Source organism: Eucalyptus grandis, chromosome 3, assembly GCF_016545825.1.
Source record: "Eucalyptus grandis isolate ANBG69807.140 chromosome 3, ASM1654582v1, whole genome shotgun sequence".
In the NCBI taxonomy this organism is placed as follows: domain Eukaryota; kingdom Viridiplantae; phylum Streptophyta; class Magnoliopsida; order Myrtales; family Myrtaceae; genus Eucalyptus; species Eucalyptus grandis.
Genome location: NC_052614.1, coordinates 8,479,931 through 8,505,265, shown reverse-complemented (window position 1 = coordinate 8,505,265; position 25,335 = coordinate 8,479,931). Strand labels below are relative to the sequence as shown.

At 41.3% G+C, this 25,335-nt stretch overlaps 4 protein-coding genes across 5 annotated transcripts; 1 reads left to right on the top strand and 3 right to left on the bottom strand.

The window, feature by feature from the left end:
- Window positions 1–354: 354 nt before the first annotated feature.
- On the bottom strand, window positions 355–893 carry LOC120291614 (ABC transporter G family member 38-like). The gene is made up of 2 exons (XM_039309272.1): window positions 717–893; window positions 355–612 (listed from the first exon to the last, which is right to left on the bottom strand). Exons 1-2 carry the CDS (start codon window positions 891–893, stop codon window positions 355–357), a joined length of 435 nt encoding a protein of 144 aa, XP_039165206.1.
- Window positions 894–7,691: 6,798 nt separating this feature from the next.
- On the bottom strand, window positions 7,692–10,433 carry LOC104436383 (GDSL esterase/lipase 1). The gene is given in 6 exon segments (XM_010049134.3): window positions 7,692–8,214; window positions 8,295–8,559; window positions 8,717–8,947; window positions 9,900–9,934; window positions 9,937–10,017; window positions 10,107–10,433. Coding segments are annotated over 6 exon segments (1,185 nt in total). The 5' UTR covers window positions 10,387–10,433; the 3' UTR covers window positions 7,692–7,921.
- Window positions 10,434–12,040: 1,607 nt separating this feature from the next.
- On the top strand, window positions 12,041–16,543 carry LOC104436382 (suppressor of mec-8 and unc-52 protein homolog 2). 2 transcript variants are annotated; one of them, XM_010049133.3, is made up of 10 exons: window positions 12,041–12,199; window positions 12,318–12,458; window positions 12,579–12,743; window positions 12,996–13,044; window positions 13,172–13,261; window positions 13,864–13,932; window positions 14,019–14,142; window positions 14,900–15,252; window positions 15,404–15,787; window positions 16,042–16,543. In XM_010049133.3, exons 1-10 carry the CDS (start codon window positions 12,153–12,155, stop codon window positions 16,327–16,329), a joined length of 1,710 nt encoding a protein of 569 aa, XP_010047435.1. In that variant the 5' UTR covers window positions 12,041–12,152; the 3' UTR covers window positions 16,330–16,543. The 2 variants fall into 2 exon arrangements, with proteins under 2 accessions (XP_010047435.1, XP_039166128.1); XM_039310194.1 differs by having other exon boundaries at window positions 14,897–15,252.
- An 892-nt stretch (window positions 16,544–17,435) lies between these two features.
- Window positions 17,436–25,009, bottom strand: LOC104436381 (AT-rich interactive domain-containing protein 4). Its single transcript, XM_010049131.3, has 15 exons — window positions 23,676–25,009; window positions 23,356–23,547; window positions 22,601–22,654; window positions 22,307–22,395; window positions 21,730–22,003; window positions 21,599–21,655; window positions 21,363–21,394; window positions 21,015–21,150; window positions 20,745–20,918; window positions 19,853–20,407; window positions 19,570–19,707; window positions 19,390–19,488; window positions 19,170–19,270; window positions 18,997–19,087; window positions 17,436–17,822 (listed from the first exon to the last, which is right to left on the bottom strand). The coding sequence occupies exons 1-15, from the start codon at window positions 23,826–23,828 to the stop codon at window positions 17,727–17,729; spliced, it is 2,241 nt and encodes a 746-aa protein (XP_010047433.2). The 5' UTR covers window positions 23,829–25,009; the 3' UTR covers window positions 17,436–17,726.
- Window positions 25,010–25,335: the final 326 nt, after the last annotated feature.

Here is a 25,335-nt window from a genome sequence, read left to right as displayed (position 1 = left end):
TGGCCGAAGTGACATTTAAGTGATTAATTTCTTTTCGATTTTGGCATTTAAGTGTCACTTTCATAAGTTTTGGCACTTAAGTGTTCTTTTGTGTCAACTTATGACACTTGAAGCAATCTTTTGCCAATGGTTATCTTTAAGCAAAACTAGTTCATTTTGCACTGGTTATAAAATTGTTGTCCGAAGAGTAGCCAGAGAAATTGGAACATAATTCAGTGTTGGCAGTTTCCTACTTATATGTGCTTGAGAACTCAAGCCAACACATAGATTAGTTGATTAGATTACCAGAACAACCAGATGAATAAACCTTACAAATGTGCTTCTATAGAGCTTCACTAGACTTTTTGACTTTGCCTATCTCTTTTGAAAGTTCAGAGCCTTCATAGCGTAGGCGTATACACTAACAAAGAGCAGTACAAATCCGATCAATACAACTGATACCACCCACAAGAAGTTGTATTGGAAGCCGAAATAATCCCTCAGATACTCCACAACCGCCTCCCTTGAGTCGAAGTTACTATGCACATCACCATATTGCGTGGTGACCATGCTGTATAAACTCCAAGCGACTGGGCACATCCATGTATACCACCTCCACCACACGGCAATTCTCTGCAATAGGGAGAAAGAGCATTAAGGTGAAGTTAACTGGCGCGATCCTCATCAAAATCAGATTTGCAAAGTAGGGTGCGGAGGAGAATGGGGCGAAACTTTACCATCCTGCGAATCACAAGGCCTGAGAAGAGATTCCATATTGTGTAGAAAATGGCAGTGGATGTCACGGGGACCACTTGGTTAGGATTGACTGCAATGATTATCATCCCAAGTATAGATAGTATAAGATGGAGATGAACAAGAAAAACAGGTTCAAGAGGAACCTCATAGCTGTCCATTTGTATCCCATCATCGTGAATGTTATGGTCTAGTAATGGTGCGTATGGCAAAGTTTCTATTCTAGAAAACTATTTCTTTTTAAAAAGAGTTTTTTTCTATTTCTACTGGGAACAATTTTTGAGTAAAATAAGGTATTTGGTAATTATACGAAATTTACATTCTTAGAATAGAAAAAGAATAGAAATGCGTTTGGTAAAAATTTATAAATTTTTGTATTTATTTATTTTTTCTTCTTATTCACGGATCGTCAACCGTCGCTTCGCCGCATGACCGCGCACGACGACCGCATGACCGTTATACGACGGTCACACAACCATCGCACGACCACGCACAACCACCACACGACCACCGACCGTCGCCACCGACCGCCGTCACGGGATTGCCACCACAGCCCACTGGCCGCAAGAGGGGCTGGTGGTTGGTGAGTGGCGACATCCACGGCGGCGGCTGTTAGTAACGGTCGGTTGTCATGCGCCGGTAGGCGGCAGTTGGCGACGGCAGGTTGCCGGCAGATGGTGGCGGTCGTCGGCGGGTGGGCTACGGGCGACGACAACTATTGCCGGTAGTTGGCTGTCGATGGTGGCCACGGGCGATAAGAGGTGGCCGACAATTGGCAAGTGGGCACTTGGCGGTGGTTGCAACAAGGAAGAAGAACAAAAGAAAAATATAAAAGAAAAGAAAAACTTATTTCTAGAAATTGTTCTCGGAAGAAGAAGTTACTTTTTTTTTTGTTCTTGTTTTTGTTCCAAATCTATTCCCAGCCACTTTTCTATTTCGGGAATAGAAAAATAAGTTGACGTCACCAATTAGATTTCCGTTTTTTTTTTGTTCATGGGAACAAAAAAAAAAAAGAAATCCGGAGAAATATAAACGTTACCATGAAGGCTTTAAATAACAGCCTGAAGTAACGTGTATGAAATCTCAATTGCAACCTATAAAACGACATGGATAATCTGTAAACATCGCAAAGCAAGGAACACATTCAGTTTCACTCGTGCCTAAAGCTCATTATTCTGTCGTTAACTGGCTCATTAGATTATATTCCTATTATGAATTGGAGCCGCTTGTTCTACGACTTAGTCTCCTGCTATGTTAGTTTTTACAAGTCGATAAACATGAAAATTTACTCAAATCACCTATGCCATCGCATAAGGAAAAGCAGAGTACATTCCAGCTGCACGCTCTCTATAATACACGATTCTTTCGGTCACTATTACTAGACACACCAGAGCAACACTTTGTATTCCCGTAAATGTGATTGTAGAGTACAAAGCACCCACTCCGTTCAACATATCTTGTCACGACTCCTGCGTGATGAATCCCATTCGTGGTGGCTCAATAAACAATAACACGAGGAGAGAGATGACTTTTTAGGTTCTCTTATGTATCATACCTTTTGGAACCGAGATCCTAGAACAAGATGCCAAATACCACTACCCCGACACGGTGAAAAGAAACCGTGCTGCTGTATATGACACATTCTGCCAGTAGGATTGGTGTTGTTTCCATGAGCAAGCTCTGAACTGAGACAGGAAGGACCGTGGGTACTTTGAGGAAAAACTAAGGGGATGCGATTCAAGAGAAGGCACGCTCAATTCCCTAATTGAGCAGTATGCGCGGGCGTAAGATCCCTCATGAGGTGTAAGATCTTACAAAACTGGTTTGACCGATAGCGGTTCGACTGGTTCCTGGCTCGACTGCTCGGTCCAACCATCCAGTCCATGGTTGATCGGGTTGAGTCGGGTCCAATATTGGGTCGGGTCAGGTCAAGCCCTAGGTCGCTAACGTCATTGTGACGTTAGCCCTCGCACGTGTGTCGCACGCACGAGCAGCGCCTTGTGCATAGGGCGCATGCTCGATGCCCTGGCGGTGCATGGCCATGCGTGGGGGCACGTGGAGCCTCCCTTGGCGGCGCGCTGCCCATGATTTTACTCATCTTATTGAGCTCAGTCCGAATTTATAATTAAATTTGATTTTTATTGAACAAAAAATCACGAAAATCATGAAAAATAGGGAAAATGATCTATGCATTTGAGTTCTAGGTTATGGTTGCTTTGATACCATATTTAAGACGCAAAACGTGTAATTCCATTATCTCCATAACCATAATAAAAATACAGATAATTGAGTAGAAAGATTAACGCACTTGTTTTAAAATCCATCATTTTCGATGCGAAAGTAGAAAATCGATGATCCACGCACAAGTCATTCTCCTCTATTGCGCTCCGTATCATTGGCCTCTAGCGCCAGTAAACGCTTATTGTGAGAATAGTTGTGAGAATTATGGTTAGAGGAGAAACTTGAATACTATTTATAGAGTTTCCAACTAAACCCTCTTATTATGGGCTAGGCTTAACTCGGCCCATACTAGTCAGCCCCATATTAAACTAATTAAGAAACATTATATCTCATTTTAGACCAACAAATCTCGTAAAACGATAAATTACAATATCAATTAATGTAGCCCACATTAGAAAAACTCTTACATATAAAACATAAGATCATCAATATCATCTGTATAAACTTGTCACAAAAAGAACCATCTTGAACTCTCAGTTTTTCTAAGACTAGCACAACTAACCCGTCTATTCTGTTCTTGACCTTCTGCAGGTACTCTTCATTGCCATCAGCATTTTTCAGAAACCTATCCAGTAGAACCTTGCCTCTCCTCAAACCCAAGTTTCGTGGGGTCTGTCTCTTTAACATCTCCTGTAACTACATGCACAAATGCTTTTGCGCTCTCTAATACGTCGGCAGGCGCTCGAGAGCAGCCCATTTGATAGCTTCTTCATCGTCTTCTCGATTCCTAACATCACCGAGCTCCATTGGCTGTATTGAGAGACAAAAGCCAAACTGAATGGTCCCAAGCTATCTACTTATGCTATTGCAGTAATGCATAAAAGAAATAAGGCAATAGACAAATACTTTCATCAACTCCCATAGATATCATGTCCAACTGACTAAAACAAAATGAAACAATTTACCTCCTAATTCTTTTGTGAACACATAGGCAAGTCCTTCATTGGACTGAATGAAGGGCATACAAATTAAACCACTCTCCCATTTCTCCCTAATAAGTGTCCATCGATTTCTGCATTTTTTTAAAGGGAATTAAGCCCCTTTCATTTCTGGTATTGTCTTTATCTTCCATATATAAACCCTAAATATCCTATGCATTAAGTTGTTAAATCGGTAATATAAAAAGTAGTTGACTTTCTAAACTTAGGTCGAGTGAGGAAATTAGAAAGTCATGGTTGATAAAAAAAGATTGCTAGATGTTTATGTATATAAATGTTTATTTTACATATTAAATTGATCAGATTATTTAATATGGTTGGGTGAAAAGAAGATAATTAGAGCGTGAAAATAGTTCATATCGCTTTATAGTTCCATTTGCACATGTGTGGAGAGACCTCTTGAGTCTCAAACTTCTCGTCTAGGATGGTCTTTGCTAGATTAGACTTTGGAAAATTTCTATCATCCCCACTTTAGAACCACCACCCATCAATGTGCACGCCCTAATTTGGCTTACTCACCAAAACGGAAACAATAATTTCGATTTTTGGAAAATTAAGGAAAGATTTGTATGACTTTTTAAACTAAGGAAAGATATGAAAAGAGATAACCTTCCATTTAGTGTACTCTAATAATAGGAAAAGTAAATTATCTCCATTTATTGGATAGATTAATTAATTGGTAAGGTCAAATTCGAGATTTCACGTTCCGTGATGATTGAAAATTTTGTATAACGCTGGAGATTTGATTTTAATATTAACATACTCACTCAATGGAACCAAAGCCAGAAAGAAATAAAAGAATTTGCGAACCAATAGAATAGATTGGTAGAACATGATGACCAATCTTGAATCCACCAGGGACATGACCTGAAGCCAATCTTTTTGAGAATAATTCAGTAATCCATTTCTTAATTAAATTTAATCAACTAATATGGAGAAAGAGGACCAGTTAAGTTGCACGTGCCAAGAGCGTGCCAACGCAACATAAAATAAAAAATCATTCGTGTGGTATTACATGATTTATGAATCATGTAGGTTAAAGCTCATTTCCATCATCGATCGTGTGGCCAAGAGATGACATTAGTCAAGACGGTCCATAAGTCATGCCTAACTTCTCTAATTTCACTAAGATATCTCAATAATGGAATCGTCCATATTATCCCGTGTTTTTATTACTCAGTAATTTCTAAAGCTAGTGGATGAAGCTGATGTCCTCCTGACCAACCCAAGATTAGTATGTGATTAAGACCGATAAGTTATGGATCCAAACCGACTCATATCATCGATAATGATATGTTCTTCTATTTATAGTTGATTGGCGACACTATAATCTCATGATGTCAAATTAATAAGTATTCTTCACAAAAAACCGTTCCATTTGTTCCACATAAAGTTAATCACCAGGACATGTTATTCTAATCTTTCAACAGTTTGGATCAGTTAAAGTATTGAGTAAAAGAAAATCTTCTCATAATCAATGAAAATGTATACCTAAAATTAAGGACAGTTTTTTTATTTATTTAAAAATCAGAAATTATATTTCAAAATATAACTTGACTTTCACCACAACGGGGCCGTCTTGGGTATCGGGACCTAGGTGCCTGGTCGACGGACCCCGGACCATGATGGCCCGACCTCAGTGCGCAAATCCGAGTTCCTTACTGCCAAAACCACAATCACGGTGCTCAACCTTTGGTCCTCTAAGCTTTTTTCTCAAACACATGTTTCAAAGTTTTTTAGTAATAGAAATCAGGAAACGACTTCGATTTTATTTATTTATTTGCAAAGGATGACCAAACATTCGGAAATCAAATCATTTTCTTTGAAAAAGAACTTCTCATAGCAAATTCATTCTTCACAAAACAACAGACGAATTCAAATTTTGTTCCAGATGACCTATCTTTTAGGTTCTTGCTACTACTAATGGCTGGAAACACTGTGGTTGGACCATCCGTTTGAAGCCCAACACAAATAAATGAACCCCCACTACCACCCAAACCCCCACTTACAAAAGTGGAAATTGCACAGGCATTCACACATCAGTCATTCACCACGCAGAACGCGAGGGCGCGCTGACTTGCTGCAACATCATCGACTGTTGATATTCTCCTTCAATAAATTCCCAACCACACTCCACGACCCCCTAAATGCACATTTAATCACGAATTCAAGATTAGGAGTTCCTGAATATTTGTGTAGGGTCCTCGTGATCGACCAAATTGCTGTGAAATCGGCAGCAAATTTCGTAACTTTGCTAATGCAGGTGGATATATATAATGCTGCGTGTGTTTGGTGGGGTTTGGCGATCTGCCTAACACCTTCAACTCAAAGTCGAGATCGAATGCTGCCACTTCTCGCTCTTTCCAAGCAATGAATTGGTCGAGCAAATATGCATGCAGCGTCTTAGAATTGCAGGTCAGATGGGAGAGTTGAATTGGGAGTGACTGACCCAACTTTTTGGGTCTAGAATCTTGCACAAAGGACTTGCCCATGGGATGACCTGCGTGACTTTACATGACTCCTTGGATGTGTGGTGTAATATGTTATGCTGATTTAAGGCTCTGGGGAAGCAATGTCTTTATAAATCTCCGCACGGAGAGGTGTGCTTAGTCCAGTTTGAATGCCAATCCATGATGCCACCTAACCATTATACTCATGTGACACATGTCGACCAATTATTGAAAATAAGTAAAACACGCGCGTCAAATCAAGAATTGACGTGGCACTTTACAACAACTGAATATTTTCTTATTTTTTCGATTATAAGATGTTAAAGAATTAACTTTTAACATTGCGTAGAATTTTCAACTTTTTCATTGATTCGAAGAATAAAATTAACTTACAACTTATTTTGCTTCAATAAATTCCCAACCACACTCCATGAACTCCTAAATGCACATTTAATTACAAATTCGATATTAGGAGTTTATGAATATATATGTAGGGTCGTTCTTGACCAAATCTTTGTGAAATCAATAGCAAACTTAATAATTTTGCTAATGTGGGGAAAAGTCAAATCTAGAGCATTAGTATCAATTCAGTCTTAGGCCTTTCAATTGAATCGATTTACTCCTAAACATTTTCACATTAGTATCAATAGAGTCCATCGATTAATTTAGGCTAAAAATTACTGATGTAGATGCCGGCCATTCTACGTGGCACCATTGGCACCGAAGTGAATAATTTTATAATTTTATAAATAAATAATTTTTTTTCTTTTCCTTCTTCTCTTTTCTTTCCTTTTTTTCTTCTTTTCTCTTTCTTCTTTTCCCTCCACCAACCTCCACGATGGCCAACGGAGGTCATCGGCCGCCGATGAGGTCAAGGGCTAGGCGAGGCTGCCCCTTGCCAAATCCGATGAGGTGACCCTTGCCCAACCCTTGCAAGAGGCCGGCAAGGGCCAAGATGCCCTCGCCGGTTTCCCCCGATTTTTCTCCTTTCTTTCAATTCGTTCTTCCAAACAAAGCCACAAAACTTCGGTCGAGCGTGCACCCCTGTCGATCTTTCTTTGAGACTATCTTCAAGGGAAATCCTAATATCTCCAAAAACAGTACAATTTTCTATGTTAAGTGCAACGTTGTATTAATTAGCTTTAGATCTTTTCTAAAAAGTATGAAACTTCATAAAATAAACCTCGAGAACTATACCGGCTAAGTTCAATATCTAACATCTAAACCCTTATCTATCCATTGTTTTGATGAATCGTCCTTTGAAAAGGTAAATCATGGTATCATATCTATATACCTCTATAAATTGGTCCCTCGCACATGCATGACTCCATGTCGAAAATGCGTAAACTTTCAAATTCTCTAATATAATTTTTCAACAAAGACAAACCATAAAAATGTAATTTGATCTAGTCCACTCTAGTCACCTTGATCCTGTTCCCATCGTAATTAGCAAGCGAGATGCAGTTATTAATGCTGCCATAGCAGATCCATGTCCATGTAACCTCGCGAGCTCGCTCAACTACCAGAGCTTCAAGGACACTAAAAATTTCTAAACTCTGTTCAGTACATGAAGTCCTGCTCCACGGTTCCATGGACAATGTCGGCAATGGTGACCTCCATCTTGTCGAGGAAGAGGTCTTGGAGGTTGTACGGCCCCACGGCCGACGCCGGCCCGTCCCACAGCGCCTTGGCGAGCTGCTCATGGATCTTCTCGGTCGGGTGGAACGAGTCCCACCACACGTGATCCTCCGGGTTCTCGCACAGCTTGTACTCGGCCCCCTGCTTGCCTCCGCACGTGTTGACACCGCCGTATGGTCCGGACCCACAGCAAGCGTTCACGCCATCCTTGAATCCTGAAAGAATCAGATGTTGCAGACGAGTACTTAGACTAAGAAACAAGATAGGTTTGAGTAATTTTACTACGTATACTTACCGTAGTTCGAGGGGTTGCTCATCCGATCGGCAAGCCACTCGAAAAAATTGGAGTTGGCGTACTTGAAACCTGGGAAGATGTGCTGGAGGCTTAGGAGGATGCCGTTCAGAGCGTTGGTGTGTGCTTGAGCGAGAGCCGAAGCGTCCTCGAAGCAGCCGCCGTCGCCGGCGTTGCTGTTAGGGTTCGCCGCTCTAAGCGCCGGCAAGCAACCCAGTGGACCCAAGCTCAGGAACCCAAATTTCCTCCCTCCCTTTTGGTACAGCTCCTGCTCAGTAGCAAACCCAAAATTAATATAGGCCCGATCGAGTCGACGTGTCGAGGTGATCGATATCAAGGTAATCCGGACGGTGTCGCGACGCCGAGCTAGGCGACCGATCATCCAAAGCCTCTGGGCTGTCGAAGAGAGCGACGAGGAAGCTCACCTGGATTGCGTTTGTCAAGTTGCTGATGACCAGGCCGACGAACACGTCCGGCGGGTGGAGCTGCCTCATCGCGGGACTCCCCAAGTAGCCACCCATGTAGTCGTTGCTTCCGATGCTGATGAAGTAAACCGCTTCCGACACGATTTCTTGCGCCCTTGTCTCTCCGAATTCCTCGATCAATTTCTCTCTCACTTTGTCAAAATTCTTCAGTTGCGTCGGAAGATTAATTGCCTAATAATCATACAAAAGAGCGTTCGTTCATAACTTTCAAAGATGTCGTCTGTATAGAGACATTGCCAAATAAATATATTTAATAAGAAATTTAATTTTCATGTGATGCGATGTGATTAACATCTCAAACAGATATTTATTTTTGTGGCAACGTGGCTCTATTTCTCTAAATATATATAGCTAGAGAGGACACTTCCTAGGCTTCATGCTTAGTGAATTGAGAAATCCATATGGCTCAAATTGATGCACTCTTTATACACACTATGATCTATGGGAAAGAAATCAACAATATTAGGCTCAAATTAATCCATACGGCGACCTCGCGCGTCAAAGGTAAAAATGAAATTTCAAAAGTTTAACAAAGGCAAAATTGAAAGAAAAAAATCATTAATCTCCGAAGTAACATTCCAAAAATGCTCTAAATCAAAAGCTGGGTAGAACTTACATTAGGTTAAGAGGCTTCATATGACGCTAAAAATGCTAGTATTTCCCAACCCAGGCTCTCAACAATAGTTACCGAATACTTTGACATTTACCTAGTAGTTTTTAGAGTCTCAACTCGATTTCCAAAGCCAAGTCAGATGTGCCATGATAAATTAAAGTTAGAAAATCTTTAGTAAATGTATCATTACTTCTATACTTCGCCATTCACGAGGAAACTATTATGCGCATAATCTTTTCTTTTTTTTTTGTTAAATTTAGATTGGAAAATGTTATTTAGCTCGCTGTGCGCGTGCGCAGTAGAAAGACCCACCCCAGCTCGTGACTCTTGTCCTATGACCAATCGCTAAACTCCACCTGGCTATTTCCAATTGGGCTTTTGGGACCCACAACGGGTTGACCCCGCCTTTATATATCATCAGTCGATAATGACCGAATTTTATGACATCATTTTGTAAAACAACTGTATTATTGCCATGCGAATTATGACGTAAGGAGAAAGAGGACTGACCTGTCCTTGATTGGTCTCCGGGAGGACCCCGCCCCGCCGGAAGCGAAGTTCACGCCGCGGCTGTAGTCCGCCGCCGGCTGCATGAACGGAGGAACCGCCGGCAGATTCGCGTACTCCGCTGCGAAGCGATTTTTTTTTTTTCTCAGGAAAAATGAAAAGACGACGAGCTATAAGCATGATGAAGCTATACGACAGACGAGGGTTTACCTATGAAGTCCACGATCACGCGGCCATTGGAGAACCGGCCGGTCGGCTCGCCGGAGAAGCCGTCCTGCCCGTAGGGCTTGTAGTCGGCGCGGTTATCGGGGATGGTCTTGATGTAGTTGTTGTTGCCGGGGTCGACGGTGGAGTCGCCGAAGACGAAGAACGCGGCGCCGGCCGGGCTGGCGGCCGCCTCCGGTTCGGAGACGGCGAGGACCAGAGGCGAGAGAAGGAGGAGGAGTAGGAGAGCGCATCGACGCGGCTCGAGGTGGATCGGACTCGCCATCGCGCACGAAAAAGTCAGAAGCTGAAGTTGGTTCTGGTTGCAGGGAGTTGGTGTTCTTTTATTACGTGGGGGGGCGGAGGGGCAAGGAGCAGGTATTGAATTCAACGCCATGTGATGCTTTTTGATTATTATTTTTTTATGTTCATTTTTGTGGATTTGTTTGGTTTTTATTGAATTCCTCGGAATTCTCGACCTTAGTGGGGACATTTCGTGTGACTAGCGAACTCCGCCCGGCCAGTCTTCTAGGTTTGGTATCTTCTTCTCCGATGATCATCGATTCTTTCTTCCGATTTGGTTGGTATTTGGCCGAGTCAGTCCTCCACCACGTCGGACCAGTTCTTAAGTGGGGGAGAAGAACTCGTCCAACCCGATGATTTGTTGGAAATAGTCATGCGTCTAGAACCACGACTATGTTCGGAAGTTAAATGATTAGAACGAATGTGAAAACTTGGGGAATATTCAGGGATTAATGATACTAGAAAACACGTAAACCATAGAGATTCGATGCATTGTCCGGCCGGCAGGGCTTCAGGAGTTGAGAATCCAGCCCAAACCGTTATAAATCCCGCAGCCCGAACTCTTGACCTAGTGACGACTAATGAAGTGAATATAACCTAAGCGCGGTTGCCTGAGCCCCCTAGTTCCTTCTTAAAAATGGAATAAGTATATTGAAGGTTTTAAAATTTATTACAAAAGTACAATTGAATCTAAAATTTCAAAAGGTATAATCAACTTGTCAAACTAATTCAATTACATCCTTTTGTTAATTGTACTTTGTAAAAATTCTAGAATTCATATTGCATTTTTATAACAAGTTTTAGATTTTGAAAGTTTTAGGATTACTCCACTACTGACCCAAAAAGTAGCCTAGCAATTTTTGCATGGGCCCAAATCAAAATCAAATATTAAGAGTGTGCATGATAACTATTCTATTTATGTTCTATAATTATTATTTTTTATTCTAAATTTGTTTCTAAAATATAAATCCATTTGGTAACATAATTTCTTTTTTTTTTTTTTTTTTTTTTTTTAATTTTCATAACAAATTTCTAGTCATTTATTCTAGAAATAGGTTTGAAACAAATATAAGAAGTAAAAATTTATATTTCTCTATTTTTGGAATAAAAATTAAAAATTAAAACTCTTATCGTTGCTTGTCTTCGTTACTATCAAGTCGCCCATTTGCTGGTCACTGATTGCTACTTGCCATTGCCAACTCTTCTCATCGCTTGTCAGTCGATCACCCACCTATTATTGTTGCCCGCCATTCACCGTTGCCATTGTTGTCCCCCACCATTTGAGAGGGAAAAAAAATTATATAGTTGTGTTGTTATTAAATTTATATTTTTGCTCAAAAATTCATCCAATAGTAAAAAAAACAATAAAAAATCTATTTCTATTTTAGAAATTGATTTCTCATAAATAAAAATTGTTATTATTCGCGCCTTAAAAGTGATCGAAAATAGAAAATAGGGCCGAATCATACCGGTCCACGGCCGGCCCATCAGGCCCACGGATCTGGCCCGGCACGGAGTGAGCCGAGTGCTGGCCCGGTACAGCCCAAAATATCTAATGGGCCGTGTCGTTCCAGGCCCAACCCGTTCACCAACGCCAGCGGGGGGCAGTAAAGTAAAATCACCACCGTCCTCCCGGCGATCTTCTTCGTCCTCATCTCCTTCCTCCTTCCTCCTCCACCTCGTCGCGTCCTTGCCCTAGCGTCTACAGAAATCTCTGCAGAAAATCTCCTCCGCACCGTTCGTGCAGCCATGTCGTCCTCGAAGAAGTACTACAAGGAGAAGATGGCGCGTCGAAAGTGAGTTCAAGCTCCCCGCCTTCTCGCCCATTCCTCCGCCGCTTACTGAATTTTCACCTTCTGGTTTCCTCGGTAATGGAAAAGTCGAAACCGCGCTCACCGTGTCTGCCACGTGCAGGGAGGAGAAGCCGGAGGAGCCGGAGCTGCCGAAGTACAGGGACCGCGCGAAGGAGCGGAGGGAGGATCAGAACCCCGATTACGAGGCCACCGAGTTGGGCTCGTTCCACGCCGTCGCTCCCCCGGGCAACGTCGATCTCAGGTCAGCTCGTTTTCTTTTCTTTTCCTTTTTTCCCCCGCGCGTCTCGAATGCCGATGATCGCTTCGGGAATTGCACGCGTCTCGAGTTCGGTGGTCGCTGACGGTGATTGGAAATTCTCAGGGCGGCCGATGCGCATAAGCTTTCGATTGAGAAGAGTAAGTATCTCGGAGGCGATGTCGAGCACACGCACTTGGTCAAAGGTCTGGATTACGCCTTGCTCAACAAGGTCAGGAGCGAGATGGTTAAGAAGCCCGAGGCTGGAGATGATGCCGATGCCAAGTCGAGGTAATTTTGTATTGATCTGCTGTGTACAATCTGGAACGCCGTATGTTTGCTTGAATTTCTGAAAATGAACGATCGTGTGCTCTTTGTTTGTGAGGCTAACTATGAAAAATGCCAAAAGATTAGTTTTTGTTAGTTGGGTGTCTACCATTGAACGATGTGAAGAGAAGTTCCCTGTCCAGTTTATTCCTCGAGTTCAGCATTTCGTGATTTGCGGATAGTTTGTTCTGACCCAAGTTTGTGATTTCGTGACAGAGAAACTAAAGAAGACCAGCAACTCTCATTCCGAACTGCAACTGCGAAGGTGAATTTTCACTGAAGCTCCTGTGTGTCAATTGGAACTTAGTGCCAGATTGAACTACTACATCTTCATGTGCTTGGTACTTAAGGTCTGCATCATTGAATTTGAATATATGCCTTTGCTTTTGCAGTCAATCTATCAATGGATCGTGAAGCCTCAAACTGTTATCAAGACGAATGAGATGTTTCTACCCGGTCGAATGGCATTCATTTATAACATGGTAAGTTGTACCTCTTTGATCTGACAATCTCGGCAAGTCAGTTGTCATTCTTAGATAATATTCTTGGAAATTCTAGGCTTGTTAAAGAGAAGCTGTATCAGTTGCCACCTGGATAAGACACAAAGGTCCATATTGTAGAGTATTTCCAATATAACACTCAATGAAATACTATCTACTGTCTGTGGTCTCTACCTCAGAGGCTGAGTGGGCTTATTTAATCTGCAAATGTTGTTGTCCGTCGTGTTCTTTTATAAGTCTTCAGGTTGCCTTGCCCTCTCCCTATTGGGGATGCTAAGCCTTTGTGATTGGGACTTGGGAGATTGATGCGTCTCGAGAAATTTCAACTATGGTCTAATTGTGTGCAAGACGTCATTTTACATTGTCTATTGATACTTCATCTGGATTAGTTATATACATCAAGGATGAAGCAGGTAATACTACAATAGGTTGGCAGCAAAAGGGAGGAGTTTCTGCGTCATGCGTCTTTATAGATTGAGCTATAAAACCATAAATTGATAGGTGCTGACTTTGAAATGTTCTCTTATTCGGCTTCAATTATTTGAAGATCTCGTTGAGCATATTTTGTTGAATCTGTTGTGTAGGAAGGTGGATACTCAAATGATATTCCAACAACCTTGCATAGAAGTAAAGCTGACTGTCCAGTGCCAGAGGTTTTTTCTTCCCTTTTGAATTCCCTGGTTAGATTTCTTACTTATCTGATGTGCAGCCACCTGATTGTCACCTTCATGTGAATTAGGAAATGGTGACTGTCAGTGTTGATGGATCTGTACTGGATCGTATTGCAAAAATTATGTCATATCTTCGCCTTGGATCTTCTGGGAAAGTTCTTAAGAAGAAAAAGAAGGAAAAAGATGCAAGAGGTAATTACAATCTGCGCTTTAAAATAGCTTGTTGTTACAAAAGTAGCATAGATGGTTCTTTATAATAGCAGGCTGTATTTTCTCCTCTCTGTCATAGAAAAATTACCTGAACCGTCAGTTTATTGTGGTTTCCGAGATCTGGAATTGATAAATAGACCACTAAATTGTTGAGGTGAAAGCAATAACTCCTTGTCCTGTTACAGACACATCCACCCTTCCCTCTCCCTTTGTTCATGTGACTTTGACCACTTTTAAATTAGAGTTGTTTAATCTTTTCGTATATATAGTGCACATGCATGCATACAAGTGTTATTGCTTCAAAAATGGGTTAGTTGGGGAATTACGTACATTTTCAAATATGTTCTTATTTGAGTTCATGATTTCAGTTTGAGAAATCTTGTCATTTTCAAATTCTGGGATGGAGAATCAGGTGCTCTTTCTCTTCCCTTTTCCTCTCAATAACAAATGAATAGGATGTTTCGATGCTGAAAATTACTCACTTTAGAAGATCAAGTGGCATTAACTGAAAAAAGGAGATGAGCTGTGGTGAATTAGTAGGATTGGAAGAGTTGTGGTAACATGGATGCTAAACTATCACGCTCATGCTGGAGAGATTTCACCTCCATGGACGTTTCTTCTCTTTTCCATAGTAGTGATAACAAATTAGGGAGGCTTCTGTTCTCCTGTAATTTTCTCTACCATCACTATGGATTCGATTATATCGTGTGCTTATCTTTTGGCTTCTTTTGTTCAGTAGGAAAGATTTCGACTCTTAGTAATGGGTTTGAGGAGCACAAAACTAGGTCAGATAATGGAATATCAAAGAACCTGACTGAAAAGGAGAGTTTGCCACCACCTCCACCCCCTCCAAGGAAAATTTATGTGGAGTCTGTGGAAAAACAAGGACCAACAGTTGCTAGAGAAGAGGAAGAGGACATATTTGTTGGGGATGGAGTTGATTATGCTGTTCCTGGTAAGGACCCAAATCAGAGCCCTCTTTCAGAGGATATGGAAGAATCTCCTCGGAATAAGGAAAAGGTTTCTTACTTCAACGAGCCTGCTTATGGTCCAGTCCCACCTTCATTGCCTCCTCAAGATTGGCAGGAAATTGTAAGTGTAAAATTGCTGCTCTCACATGAGGAGTATTAGTAAGGTTATTATCATCTGACAGACTGACAATGAAGAATAATTTTGTGGCAGCTGCTTGTGTTTATTTCTCCTTTGTTTAATCATTCTGTGCTCTTTGGTCATGTGATCTCAGAACGGTTACGATGCAACACAAGGACAAGCATTACCTGCTGGTTACCAGGGAGAGTGGCAAGATTATCAGTATGCTGAGCAATTGGCCTACCAGGAACAGTACTTTCAGCCAAACATGCCCCCATTCGATATTCAGGCCACTTTGAATGCACATCAGGATCCACGGTTCATGACACAAGAGGAGAAGGATAGAGGTCTAGGTTCCGTCTTCAAGCGGGACGATCAGAGGCTTCAGCAACTGAGGGAAAAAGATGCGCGAGAGAAAGATCCGAACTTCATTTCTGAGAGTTACTCTGAATGCTATCCCGGATATCAGGAGTACAACCGGGAGATCGTAGACAGTGATGAAGAAGATGATTTGTCAAAGATGGATATGGGCGGACGAGTAAGTTAATTCTTTTTTCGCCAAAAATTATTGAATGACTTTATTGCGTCGGAAAACTCTTGGATCCTCTCCCATCCAAAAGGCTGTCTTTCACAAAAGGGAAAAACTGTTTCGAGGCTTTCTTCTCAGTTCTATTCAGAATTATAGCAAATTCAGCCTTTTCTTACCCTTTCCCTTTCAAATCGAAGTAGTAATGTTCCTATGTGGGAAGCATTTGTACTTCACTGATTATCATTTTGATCTGCTCTAAACAGGCAAAGGGGCGACTTCACCGCTGGGACTTTGAGACAGAAGATGAATGGGCAAAATACAATGAGCAGAAGGAAGCAATGCCCAAGGCCGCATTTCAATTTGGGGTCAAGATGCAAGACGGTAGGAAGACCCGAAAGCAAAATAAGGACCAGAAGCTCACAAATGAGCTGCACAAGATTAACAAGATACTCGCCAGAAAGAAGATGGAGAAGGGTGAGTCAAATGGCGATGGTGGGCATTATGAAAATTACGACGACGAAGTAAAACCTGGCAAGAAGCTTCGGATATGACCAGGGAAGGTGAGCGATAGATTACAATAGGTGTAGGGACAAGTTGCCTGTTGTACGTAAGCTTTTATGGCGCGGTTTCGGAGTCAAATTTCTGTTGATTCCCTCTCTAGTGGGGTTAAGAAGAAAACAGTACCATTTGTTTTGCCATGTCGGGGGGCATCGAATGCAATTGCCAGCGTATAAAAAGATGGAAGATTGTCATATGCTTCTAGGACGACTGGATTAGAACCATGTCGTGCATATATAATGTTTTGTCTAAGATAGTCATGAAAACATGTCACGAACGAATCACCTGGGGGAAGGCTATAAGAATCAAATGAATAGATTCAATCCACGGAACAAATAAAGATCCATTCAATCCGATCATAGATTCCCATTTTTCTGTACTTATGTGCAGCCAAACCTTGAATTTTCCTCGTCCTAATCCGTCCCGGAGGTGATGGTAAAACTACGTGCCTTGAATTTTCCTCGTCCTAATCCGTCCCGGAGGTGATGGCAAAACTACGTGCCTTGAATTTCCCTCCTCCTAATCTCGTCCCGGAGGTGATGGCAAAACTACGTGCCTTGAATTTCCCTCCTCCTAATCTCGTCCCGGAGGTGATGGCAAAACTACGTTGGACAATAGACACTGAACACTACAGGATTTTAGGCATCTATGATTGATAAAGTAATACTTTTTCCCTTGTTTTCACTTACCGATGTTCACCTTATTTTTTTATTGGTTCTCGTTATCAACATTTCCTTCCCCTCGATTTAATTGAATTCTAAGTACAAGTAAATTATCGCTCGCTCCACTGGTAGGACAGGAGTTGATATTTAACCGGTGATGCTTAGATTGGGTACTTGTTGTACCTAGTTGTTTTTCCAATCCATGTAATTGGGTACTTTCGGATGCAGACCATTCACAGCTAATTAGCTGACATGAATTCCTATGAACGGGATTCGGATGAACAATGTTTCAGAAACTAGAATAAAAGTGTCGCCTTACACAGACCAATCGAGTCCCACAAAGAATAGTAAGTTCGCATGATTTCTCCGTGGTTCGATCGGTTCTGTCCGCCAAAGTAATACTTCTCATCATTCGGTCCGAATTGAGCAAAACTATGAAAGGAGGGAATAGGGAGCCAAGACCTCATATAATCAATTTAAGAAAGTACAAAAAGAACAAGAAAAGCTACATAAATAATCTAACTCAGGCAAGAATATGGGGCTTACATTCTACATTTCATTTGAAGTTCCTAATCTCTACATCATAGCGGAGGGGTAGAAAGATTTTGGGAGCGAACTTCCTGTCGCGTTAAACTGTAGGTGATAACAATGACAATATTATGGTACATAGTACATTTGCTTAATTAGGAGTCCTCTTCAGCACTATGACTGCAACACTCAACATAACGTCAGTATCCGTTCGCGGTTTTCTGAGACTTCTTTTTGAAATTTGATATGCTGCAATGCGGACAAATATACTCCAAACCATCTGTTTTTGCATAGTCCTGCCATTCATAATCATGAAGAGAATCCGCATTAGTGAATTTGACAACCTCTCTCTCTCTCTCTCTCTCTCTCATGTGCGCGCGTGCAGGTGTGTCATTGTGCTATAGCGCATCCAACAGGTGAGGATCAGTACAGAATGGAAACAGTGCAGAGCAACTGCTCCAAATATTATCAAAACTTCAGTGCACTCCCTAACTACATCCTTTGGTAGATGGTACCTTAGAAACTTAGGGCCTGTTTGTTTGTATTTCTTTTTTCTGTTTTTAAACACTTTTTCTGTTTTTTTGTTCCTGGGAACAAAAAAGGAACAGAAACGCGTTTGGGTGCGTTTCTGTTCCTTTTTTGTTCTTTTGTTCCCAGAAACAAAAAGGGAACAGAAATAAGAAACAACAAAAAGTTGTTTCTTATTTCTGAAACAAAACTTAGAAACACTTTTTATTTTTTCTTCTTTTTCTTCTTTTTTTCTTCTTCTTTTTTCTTTCTTTTCTTTCGCGGTCGCCGGCCTCGGCCATGGCCGGCAACTGGCCGACGAGGGCCGGCGGCCTCGCCCAGCCACGGCGAGGCTCACGAGCCACCCCCGGCGAGGCCGAGCCTCATCGGCTGGTCGCGGCCATGGCCGAGGCCGGCGACTGGCCAAAAGAAGAAAAAGAAAAAGGAAAAATAAGAAAAAAATATAAAAAATAAAATAAAAATATTAAAAAATAAAAAAAATAAAAAAATTATACAAATTTACCAAACGTGTTTCCATTTATTTTTTGTTCCCGGAACAAATTTACCATACGCTTTTTTTGTTCAAAAATTGTTTCCGGAACAGAAACACTTTTTTCTATTTCTGTTCCTTGGAACAATTTTTAAACGTAAACGCAAACAAACGCATTCTTGGTTTCCAATCTTTTTAGATGCTAATTCACTTAAAGAATTGGTGGGTTCATCTCAAATATACAGAGAAATGAGACAAGATGGTTAATACTGTTATAACCAATTTATGCAAAACATTTTGGTCTTTTCCTAAGAGTGGCACCCGCCAACTAATGTTTACATGCGCTAATGAGCACAGAGTTTTGTTTTTTACTCTTAGCTCTTCATATAAGGAAGCAGGCTAGGCAATTATACGATCCAAAAAAGAAATGCTTTAATTTCATTCGAGTCCAGAAGTAGATTAAGAAATCTAACCTTGAAGGCACCAAGCCCTTGCCGCCTATCACAGCCAAAGTGAGCCCATTCCCCACATATACCACAGTTAACCCAATCACCAGGTGCACTACTGTTGCATTGCAATACAACAGATTGTTAGCAAAGCATAAAATCACCAGCATTCTTGCACGCAGAGAGAGAGAGAGAGAGACCTATGACACAAGAGGCAGCATTCTCCGTCTACATCATCATGTGCCAATTCATATTCCAAGAGATAAGTTTCATAATGCCTCTTAAGTGTATTCCCTACACCCTGCAAGAATGCAGCAAGGCAAGTAAACTCACCATAATTAAGAGCACTGATACAGTCAGCACAAGCAAATAGAATGTCATCATAGCACAGTGATTTATTCACATCAAATAGGAACATACAGTCATTCTATTGGTTAGCGTGTAATTGCGCATCTTAGAGAAAACTTGTCCCTTCCAATTGATGCCATTCCCGACGTGAAAGCCACCCCTTGAAACCACCTGTTATGCATTCAGACAAGCAACATTCACAAAATGGGCAAAAAAGGTACAAATAGCTTGGAGATAGATAAAACAACTTACCTCTCTATACAAGTTGAAAAGGTCAAGACGTTTTGCGTTAAGAACTGCATCAGGAAATTCAGCAAGTCCACCTTGAGGCACAAGACGGGTATGTCCACGTAGAACGAGAAACTGCATCACATCCCTGAGAAATTCCTCCTGCAAGCAAGAGAAGCATGGTCAGGAAACTGATGAACAAAAAAGTATTGCTAGGAAACTTAAAACAATAAAGTGACTGATCCAAGCCATAAAAGCCCATAACCAAGGCTCTTGCAATGGTAAGCAGCAGCAACAAGCAACAAACCTCTGAACAGACTTGAATAGGCGCTCTGCCACAACCATGTTTCTTTAAAGGTAGGGGATTCAAAGATATGATCTGCTGAGCTTGGATAGAGCTCGAAAATGACTTCCTAGGAGCCGGTGGAGGAGTGTGCTTTATTGGAGCCGCTGGAAGACTGGCCTTTACTTGATCTCCACTGTATCTTTCCGATTCATGAAACCCAGAAAATGGTAGCATTTTATGACGCCGAGCATAAGGGATCGGCCTCATTGCAGCGACATGCAGTTTATTCCTGACAGAACCACCATTTTCGCTCTCTGAACCAGCAGATTTTGGCAGTTTTGTCTCTTGGCATGGTTCAGACCTCTTCCGACTAGGGGCTGGAGGTGTCAACCAGCTAGGAGGTGTGGATAGAACAAAGTTGTTCAGATGCAACTCTTTACCCTGCCGGGCCCACAGGAACAGGAGGCGTTCTGCATCATCTCTTTCAAAAGAAGCTACAGAAACCCCTTGAATGCTGGCGATTCCCAACATAACCAAACTGCGATATGTCACATCTGGAGCAAGCTGCCTCACAACCTGGAGATGCATTTTGCACAACAGTAATAAGCAGCCAAAAAGATGCATTAAAGACAACTCCACACAATTAAAGGGCCATTTGCTACAATTTGTCTCTACAGGCAGTTAGTGGTTAAGATAGTGATTCTGCCCCTCACCTCCTATAAAATGTGAACATATGGTGGAGAAACAAGCACAAAACTAAATACGATGAGGAGACAATAGTTACAGTCTATCACAAATTCAACCGAGCACTTTATTAGCCAAATAATCTGGGATGTTAATTACTATGCCTTTCTACTTGAGCCAATGAGTTGCACGAGAAATTTGCGAAAAGAAGAGCTAAAAAGAGAGGAACCTGTGAAGCCCATGTAGGAACTTTCATGCAAACTTCAAAAACACTAGCTCCACAAGCTATCGAAGCAGATTTACGAGGCTCAGATGAAGCCAAATTGTTCTCGTCGCAGCTGGGCAAGGCATGGACTAGTTGACAGTTCTCGATAATTTCATTCTTAATATGATTCTCTAGCAACTGAAGACATGAAAAATTTGGAATCATAAAAATAATGTAATTGACATGAACAACTTGAGAAAAATAAATCAATTCTTGGAATATAACCATGCTTGCCTGATCATTAAAACAAGTCTGTGCACTACCAGATACTAATAGAGAAATGTGAGCGGAAGTAGTGGTAGAAAAATCACATCTCATAGTCACTACACCACGAGAAAATGTTCCAGCCTGAAGAGGGGGTGGAGGCGCACTGCAACATGATAACCAGTAAGATTACGGTTATTTTCTGCTTAAACAACAATATGGTAAAAATATGGTCTGGTATAAGACACTGCGAAATCAAATAAATAGTCCAACAGCGACCAAGGTCACCACCACAATAGTTCCGCAATATTAGTTTGTAACGGCAATTAAAACCATAGTTGCATAAAAGATTAGAGATGGTTAGAAATATCCCAATACCTTGACCGGTTATGCAGTCTACTCCTCCGTATCTGAATAATAAGAATGATAGAAATCAGTCATAGGCACTATATACCACTACAAATATGTTCATGTATTTTCTCAAGGAAAATTGAAAGACAATAGAACAATCAACACAAAAGTATGATGCGCAGGGCAAAGGGTCAAGGGGCACATTCTGTTCAAAATGTCAGCTTATAAGAGTACAATGCTTGTAAGTTTTCATGTATACATACTTCTATTCTCAAAAGAGCATTAAGGCCATCCTCCAGAGATTCCAATATGCTACCATCCTGCAAAAACATAAGCAAATTTATTTTTCCGGTGACAAGGTTTCACACGTGCAGTTAGCAAAATCAAAACCTACCAACGTGCATGGCATCCCACAAACTAGGAACCGCATGGTCACATCATCATCATATATCTTTACTTCAGGAATACTCTCGGATGATTCTTCTTCTCCTTGCATATTAGCCTCAGGCAGAACAATATCAATCTTGGGAGGGTCCCCAAGAATATGTGGTCTCTGCTTATAGCTAAGTTTTTGGCTATTGGTGGGCAAAATATCATTGTTATTTTCACAGTAGAGCCTGAATGATGCATCTGCAAGTTGGAATGCATCCCATACATGGCTGCATGAACTGAAATAGATAGACACCCAGTTAATCTTCAACACAAAAGAAAACCATAAGCTATCATACAAACTAATATAATAAAAGACATCCCAAAGTTCAAGTGCAGCTTCTGCAAAGAAGCAAAGATACACAAGATTCTTTCTTCTGCATCTTATATAGACAGTTTTGATCTGCCCCCACCATCTTGGTAAGGATGAAGCAAGGTTATCATTATACCCAGACTCACGCACCCGAAAAAAAAGGTAGTAATACTAAAATAAAGTTGCAATAAAATCAAACCATTTCACTCTTCAAAATTTAACTATGTACCTTTGCACAACTGAAAACAATGCTTGACGAAAATGAGAAGCCGCATAGCATGAAAATGTGCTTCCCCAGTATATGACGTAAGGTACGCCCTGCAAATGAAAGCAATATATTCGACCAATTCATACAAAGAAAGCTGCTAAATGCAATTTGTTTGAACTGTTAATTCCGGCTGAATATCCATGATCAACAAACACCCCATCCAAAACGTAACACCATTTTCTCCTCTATAGCGGATAGCAATATTTACTTTCCATTAAACAGAAAAATATAGAACTTTCGGGACCATCATCGCACCTTAGAGTGAAGTGCCTCGGCCAAATTTTCTCCACTAGGAATCTCTAGATAAACCTGGACAAAAACGGAAAATGGAAAGAAAAAGATTTAAGTGGCTCCATAAGCATGGTTACATTCATGGCAGCAAGTTTACTACAATCCATTTAGCATGGATAAATCACTAGTGATACATGACAATACTGTCAAGAGTCAACTATTGCATTCACAAAGTACTTTAAAGTTATATCAATAACAAAGAACTCTTCTTTAACCTTGAAATTCACCAACACAAGTATTTATGGTAAGATTATTTCATCAGTAATAAGAAGCAGTCCTGTTTTTAACTTGTAGAGAACGTAGGTATCCATCACCTCAATGTAACTAGATGAGAAAGCTTCTAGCTGGAGCATCTAGACGATCCTAGCTCCATATGACAGAATAGGCAAGATAAGTTCAATGTCCTCATGAAGTACTGTGAATTTAATTCATGTTTCAACTCATGCACCTATTTTTTAACTTATAGAGTCAGAAAATTAAAAGTCAAATGCAGAGTAGAGCCTTTCCCATGTCAAAAAAGAAGAAAAATAGGAAGATAACAAATGCATGATGCTGCAAAGTAAAATCTTTAATAAGAGGCCCAAGCACACGCACCATTACCCATCTTTCGAGCACCCCATTATCACAGTGCTACGCATCATATCTGAACACACATCCAACAAACTAAAGAACAATGAGGTGCTGAGGCAGAGACAAGCACAGAATAATCAATGACTCACCGCGGAAGGCAAAGTAGACCCGAATAATGCGCATAGGTCATCTGGTGTGGACAGGTAGGCATTCCTCCAAACCAGAGATCCCAATTCTTCACCGTCTTCACGCTGCTCGCCTCGCAAGTATAGGATACTGGGCTCCAACGACTCCAAAGCTCGCCGGAACTCATCAGTACTTGGATTATTCAAACTAGTTACCTGCACTCAGCAGCACAATAATGCACTCAAATAACATAAACCTCTATGCCCAACATTAAAACCCACGATCTTCTAGTCAATGCAGCTCAGCAACAAAACCAAACACATTAAAGCAGTAACTAGAATACCTCAAGACGCCCAGAAGAAGTGAGCTCTGGAAAAGGGTACGTGGATTGATCCTCAGGAATCACATGCTTATGTTTATTATCAGAAACTTCGCCGCACAAAACAGCAAGAAGAGAGCAGCGATTCCTGTGAGGACCTTTCACATGTAACATCATCTATTCATTACCAAGCGCCCCCCGCTCAAAACTTCTCACAGCAAAATCAGAATATCTTCAAGCTCGCATACGAAGCACCTCAACCCAACCATTGCCTCCTTGGAAATGCCCAAATCCAACAGCTCCAAAAAATCCCTAAAATTACCCGCTTTCACATCGATTCCAGATTGAAAACAACAAATTTACCCAAATCCCCGAATCGGGTTAACAACTCCGACAAAATCACACCGACCCAGAAGAGCAGAAACTGGGAATCGACCAAAAGCGATCGCCAACACAGCAGGAAACCTCCGGAAGGCAGGAAAAGAAAAACCCAGAAAAATCTTGAAACAAAAAATCCCAAAGCAGAGTTAGGACTCTGGAAGAAAACTTGCCGAGATTGACGAATTAAGCAATAGAGGCTCGAAGGGTATGCGGAGGAGACAAGGTCAAGGAGGAAGTCCGGCTCGAAAGGCGAAGAAGCAAATACCAGAAATCGACTCCAAAAACAAGGAGACGGAGAGGAACAAAATAGTAAAGTGAAGCAACCCTAACAGGGTCAATACGTTGAAACAGAGAGAAGAAATAAAAATCAAGAAAAGGAATTTCTGCCTTCTTTAATAAAAATCCCCCTCTCACGCTCCCCTTTTCATCCCCCTCTCTCTCTCTCTCTCTCTCTTCCTCTGTCTTTCTCTCTCTTCGCCTTGCCTTGCCCAAATAAAAATCAACCACAATCTAGCCAAAGCCTATTCGGTAATCAGACAGAATCAAAGCATTAAAGCTTTTCTCTTTTGAAAAAAAACGAAAATTTGTGTACGCCCCCCCCCTTTATGCGGTTCAGGCAAGTGTCAGTTTTTACTACAGTTTCCAATCCCAGTCGGGTCAAAACAAATCATAAGCAGCAACGAAGTCTCGAACACCGCATCCCCATCCCCATCCCCATCCCCCTCTCTTCCGAACACGAACAAGCCCGAAACTTTCATCGCACGGAATATGCGGATTATAATAAAAACCCAAGAAAAGAAAAGGGGGGCTGAAGTTAACTTCAGCTGCCTTGCTTTTCAATCTTTTCTCTGCTTTTCCATTGGGCAGGATTTTCCAAAGCCAACGTAATTGGTGGTGGTGGTGGCGCGGAAGCATAAGCATTGCCCACGTGATCCGGGCGAAGCAAAGACAATCTGAAAGCGCGCCCCAGGATCCACCCCGACAACAGCATGACATCGTCCCTTCTCGAGAGATGATCAAGCATTAAAGTTGTTCTTGTATTATTACGTGTCGTTTCTCTGTTCTGGGGAATTTCTGGGCAGTCAACGAAAGACCTCCCGAGATTTCTTGAAGTAAAGTCCTCGTTCCGCGAAAGATCGATCTTTTTCACTTCCGTTTCGACAGCGATCTTCCAAGATAGCTCCTTTGTCCTTATTTTCTTTCTTGGGTTCTTGGGTTTTTGTTTTTCGAATTTTTCGAATTTTTCGATTGTTCGAAGGCTCAGATTAATTACTAATCTTTACCAATAAAAAAAAAAGATTAA